Raw genomic sequence first — 6,000 nt, 5'->3', positions numbered from 1 at the left:
CACACAGGTATTCTTTCGAATCGAGCCCGACGAAGATTGAGATCCATACGCGTCGAGTGCTGCTTACGTTCGCTTTCAATCACTACTGTGCTCGATCCCCCATCCAGCCAATCGCGATCGAACTTCTAGGTGACAAAGCTCACCCAACTTGATTAGGATTCTTGATCCGTGTAACAGCGATCACTGTCGATCGCAATGGACAAATTCAGTACCGATCGGGCTCGGTCACGATGAAAAGCGCCAATATGACACAGTTACAATTGCGGCTTTGCAGCTGCTCTAGCTTGAAGTGTCCGCAAGGCACTGTAGAAGAGTGTAGAAACGTGCCACCAAACACAGTGCCGTAGCCTGCCAGTTGCAGACGATTTCCAGAGGGGAAAATTCGCACATGGTCTACGCTCACGTGTTCCCTTTAACAGTGGCACGTACTGTATAGTCTTCGGTACCGTTAAGAAAGGCGCCCGCGTAGGTGTGTGCACAACGTGCCTCGGCATGGTAGTTGATGCAGACGTCGGGCGTCTGTCGCGGCAGGCTGCTCTGGTTGCAGAAGATGGCCTTGTCGGGAACCACCTCGCGCTGTGCCAGAGGTGCTGGTGCAGTTGCAGTCTGTGAACACGGCCAGCACGACCAGGTTGCTGGAGAGCACCGGCTGCACGATGAACTGCTTGTCGCAGCTGCGGTCGCTGCAGTTGGACAGCTTGCCCTTGATGGGCTCCGGCTCCATGGGCTGCATCTCGAACAGCTCGATCTCCATGTCGCAGGTACGCGCCCGCGTCTTGCTAGGGATGGGCGGCGCGTCGTCGGCCGCGTAGTCGCCGTAGTCATAGTCACCTGCACGCGCACGACAAGAAGAAATGCTGCAGAAACCGTCGAAGGTGACTGTCGAAGTATACGCGAACAGCCTTATGTGGTCCACAGAAATCAAATGGACATACTTGAGACTTGTCAAATCAGTTCTTTGGAAGTTCTTCGGCTAGAAAGTTCACGAAAAGGGGATAAATTACTATCCACCCGATTCTAGCAGGAAGCTACAAAGGAAACCCATACGGCTTCCTCAGAAATAAAACTCTTTGTAGTTTCGTGCCACTAGCTGGTTGGGTGACATTTTTTTTTCTTTTCACAAACTTCCCTCCACCTTGCGGGCTACCGAAGAACTCATTTGCCGTACGACTGCTCCACGACGGCGGTGGTAAGCCGACGACGGAAAAGATGGTTGATTGCCGATGGCCGACAGTCAATATGAGCCGAAACAGTACCTATAGCTTAATCGTATCGCACGCAACTGCTCCTGCTCGTGACATGAGCTGGCTGCAGGCGACGAAATAATGTTGCTTGACTGTTTTCAGCGTTTCAGTTTCCTTTGTGTCTTTTACGTTGCTTCGCACATTGTTTGCTGATGACTTCGGAACAAGCGGTTCTTTGGTAGCCTATTTTCATATGCCTGCATATGGCTAGCTGGCTAGACACAATTTTAGCTTGTTGATATTGTTACAATAATATTACTCGTTGCTATCGTTACTAATATAAGCAGACGGACAACGCAGAACACGCAGTGAATATGATGCGAAGCGCGCGAATCAAGGAAAGTCATCAGGGAAACCGTACGTTCTTTTTTTTTTTTTGCAAGTAAGATTCGAAACCTAGAGGTTGGAGAGACTACGTGATCTTATCCGAATGGAAGATTATATGAGAACCAACAAAATAAAACAATTCAAATTCAATTTGGCTAAAAGAAAAGGAAGCTTGGAATATTGAATTCAGAGTTTAAAAACAACTGATACTAAAAGAAAATCTTGGATGGCAGTGCTAACCTTCTCGTCGTTGTGCTCAAGAGTAGAGGCACCCAAAGATAGTAAATTTTGGACCGTTATATCTAATCCAAGAAGGCGAAGGGTTTTTCTGCTGCTCGTTTTGCTACGGTTATAAGTCGGCTACCAGAAATTAAAAAAAAATGTTCTATGGTCTCGTCTTCCCGACGCATATGACAAATTAGTGAGGGTGCCAGACCTTTCGTGTGCAAACAAACATTTAAACCAGGTATGGGACAGCGAAGCCTACTAATTGCTGCTCCAGGTCTTCTCGTTTACCATAGGTTACTTTTCGAGGGGTACAATAAATGTTTAAAATTCGTCGAATTTGTTATAGATGGCATTTTCAAAAGAAAGTGAGCTGCGTGCCAAACTTCTTCCTGGTCTTACGTTCCTGCCCTAAACCTAGCAATGATGCTTGCTGCCTGCCATTCACTCTTGGCTGATGACAATTAGCCTGAAACTTCGTACTCACTACCGAAACTGACCAAGAAAATATTTATCTCGTATTTTGATGGTAGGTAACACTGGTCAATAAAGTGTTAATGGCCGTGTTTTAGCTAGGTATATTACACTGTTACTCCAAACCTAAACATTTTTACACAATCGTGCGAGAGTAATTGGTAGCACCTGCAGTTATTCTTAAAGCTTTTGGATAAACCAGTTGAGTAATACTGTAAACGAAAGCATGGACAATTGAAGTGTACATTGATAACTAATCTGTGCATTAGCATCCTCTCCCATAAGGAACGCCTCTTGTTACGAGGAATATAGGACTGTCATAAGGTTTTTGACATGATGAGAGAGGAGCCGAATTGAACGACGCTTTTTTATGGCCAGGAGTGATATCTCGCTCAACCGTTCATGTCTGGATAATAATATATATACAGAGGATGAACATTCCGAAATGTAACACTGTCGAAAATACTTTAGTTTTGTCATATCGCAATGCCCCTAGAAGGCGTAGTCGTGCAGGTAACAGCTACAAACTTTCCTTTGTTTTTGTTTTTGTCCCACAGATTCACATTTCAGCGGCATCCGCTGACCTCGCTGGCGCGTGTCTCTGTTGGACTGTTGGTTTTATGTGGCAACCACATCCACGCGACACTGAAGCGAGAACGACAAGCCACGCGAAAGGCAGACCCTGTCGCGCTGTCGCGTCGCAACGTGGAGCAACCACATGCACGCGACATCCCGGAAAAATGGAGCGACAGATTTACATTGTTGTTCGAGTAAATACAATTGTGCGCTCGTAAAGACATCGCAAATGTACCAGGAGACCAGTGTTTTAACAGAGGTGCATTATTACTAGTACTAATATGTTGTCATCGCCAGTGAAAATCAGTTCCACGCCGCCAGTAAGTATGGATGGATGCTATGAGCTTCACCTTTGAAACGAGGGGGTAGATTGCGCCCCCAAGCTCTTGGTATTATTTTGCCTAATGTCCTTCCCAATATTTTTGAAAAAGCATTGCCTAATGTCCTACCTATATTTTTCAGAAAACATCCAGATCCGCAGCTCTGCACTACGGTGTGCCTCGTAATCAGAACTGGTTTGGCACGTAAAACCCCAGAAAGAAGAAATAAGAAATCACCCAGATGCAAAGAATTCCCAGCATCAAGATTTTTAACCATTACGGGGAACTCTTAAATACAGATGCTAACTTCCCCACGAGAACTAGTACCTCCACTACCAGAGATACAACCCCGGATCGACATTCCTTCGGCGAATTGAAGGCTCGTGGGACAATCTGCAGGAGAATTTAGGAAGTGATCATTACATAATTGAGGTCATCTTACAGACGCAACCACCACCACTAAGGAAATATAAGTACGTGGACTGGGATCTCTTTCGTAAGTTGCGTAAGGAAACCAGTATAGATGGCGAATCTTATGAAGAGCTTTTAGATCAACTAAAGGTAACGATTAAAAAAGCTACTAAAGCAGTCTCAACAGAAATCGAAGTCCCGAAAATGGACTCCAAGCTCGCTCACATGCTGGAGGCAAAGAATTTCCTTCTAACCATATGGAAGAATCACAGACTTCATAGAAGACTTGGAGCCAAGATCGCCCAAGTTAATCGTGATATCGAAACCTACGCGGCTCAACTCTCACGTCAACAATGGGACGAATCTTGCTCGGAAACAGACGGCAGATTGCGCAGAGGAGGCAAATGGAATCTATTGAAGAGCCTCCTTAATGACAAGCTCTCCAGAGGTACTACAAACCTCGCCGTAAACAGACTCGTCAATAAGCAGGTGACTATAGGGCGGACAGCAAGAGAGGTCGCAAACGACCTCGCACACATGTACGTGCCACTTAAAAATGAACTTGAGAACGAAGAAGAAATAAGCGAACCTTACTGCGGAATATCGCAACCGGACTTGGACAGTGAGTTCACTGCAGCTGAGATAAGGCACGTACTCTTTAATTTAAATGGCAGATCTGCCCAGGGTCCGGATGGCATCACAAATAAGTTTTTGCGAAACCTGGACGATGACGCCATAGACATAATCACGGTCAAAATTAACAGTCACTGGAGATCCGGCACGTTCCCACCGGAATGGAGGGAGGCCACGGTGACGTTTATACCGAAACCTGGCAAACCACTAACAAAGGAGAACCTCAGGCCCATATCACTAACATCATGTATTGGCAAGGTAGCCGAACATGCTATTCATAACAGAATAGTAGAACACATACAAAACCAGGAGCTTTACAGGCACAATCTCGTAGGTTTTCGGAAAGCATTATCCACACAAGACGCCATGCTCATGGTCAAACGTGCTTGACGACCCTAGCAGGGACGTAAAGGGCCTCCTGGGTCTGGATCTTATCAAAGTATTTGATACGGTGGCACATAAACATATCAAAGATAATAAGAATTGAAGAATTATAGACCCATTAGCCTGCTTTCAGTATTATATAAAATAGTCAGCAAGATAATTTCGAATAGAATCGGGGAAAACGACTTCATCCAACCAGGAGAACAGGCTGGCTTCAGGAAGGGATATTCTACGATGGATCATATCCATGTCATCAATCAGGTAATAGAGAAATCTGCAGAGTACAATCAACCTCTCTATATGGATTTCATAGATTATGAAAAAGCATTTGGTTCAGTAGACATACCAGCAGTCATAGAGGCACTGCGTAATGAAGGAGTACAGGAGGCATACGTGAATATCTTGGCAAATATCTACAAGGATTGCACAGCTACCTTGGTTCTCCACAAGAAAAGTATAAAGATACTTATCAAGAAAGGGGTCAGGCAAGGAGACAATCTATTCTATGCTATTCACTGCATGCTTAGAAGTATTCCAGCTCTTAGACTGGGAAGGCTTAGGAGTGAAGATCAACGGCGAATATCTGAACAACCTTCGGTTTGCAGATGACATTGTCCTAGTCAGCAACAATGGGGACGAATTACAGCAAATGATTGAGGACCTTAACCGAGAAAGTTTAAGAGTTGGGTTGAATGTTAACATGCAGAAGACAAAGATAATGTTAAATAGCCAGGCAAGAGAACAAGAATTCAGGATCTCCAGTCAGCCTCTAGAGTCTGTAAATTAGTACGTTTATCTAGGTCAATTACCCACAGAGGAACCTGATCATGAGAAATAAATTTACAGGAGAATAAAATTGGGGGGGGGGGGGAGCGCATTCGGCAGGCATTGCCAAATCCTGACTGGGAGCTTACCACTGTCGTTGAAAAGAAAAGTGTACTATAATTGCATTCTACCAGTACTAACATATGGGGCAGAAACATGGAGGTTAACAAAGAAGCTCGAGAAGAAGTTAAGGACCGCACAAAGAGGGAAGGAACGAAAAATGTTAGGCCTAACGTTAAGAGACAGGAAGAGAGTGGTGTGGATGCGAGATCAAACGGGGATAACCGATATTATAGTTGACATTAAGCGGGAAAAATGGAGCTGGGCAGGCCATGTAATGCGTAGGATGGATAACCGGTGGGCCATTAGAGTTGCAAAATGGAAACCAAGAGAAGGGAAGCGCTGTCAAGAAGGGTCGAGAAGGGAAGTGCTGTCGATAGGTGGGGTGAAGAAGTAAGGAAATTTGCAGGCGCAAGCTGGAATCAGCTAGCGCAAGACAGGAGTAATTGGAAATTACAGGGAGAGGCCTTCGTCCTGATGTGGACATAAATATATACTGATGATAATGATGATGATGATGA

At 45.1% G+C, this 6,000-nt stretch overlaps 1 protein-coding gene across 1 annotated transcript in view; it reads right to left on the bottom strand.

The window, feature by feature from the left end:
* Window positions 1-205: 205 nt before the first annotated feature.
* Window positions 206-6,000, bottom strand: part of LOC125943412 (uncharacterized) — a 28,840-nt gene continuing 23,045 nt past the window's right edge. Inside the window, exons 2-3 of the mRNA XM_049662706.1 lie at window positions 583-831; window positions 206-348 (exon numbers count right to left, since the gene is read on the bottom strand). Coding sequence (XP_049518663.1) covers window positions 206-348; window positions 583-831 — 392 coding nt within the window. The remainder of the gene's footprint in view (window positions 349-582; window positions 832-6,000) is intronic.

The sequence above is a fragment of the Dermacentor silvarum genome, chromosome 2 (assembly GCF_013339745.2).
Source record: "Dermacentor silvarum isolate Dsil-2018 chromosome 2, BIME_Dsil_1.4, whole genome shotgun sequence".
Taxonomy (NCBI): Eukaryota; Metazoa; Arthropoda; class Arachnida; order Ixodida; family Ixodidae; genus Dermacentor; species Dermacentor silvarum.
Note: the sequence above shows the minus strand (reverse complement) of the source record. Positions and strands in the feature narration are given on the sequence as shown.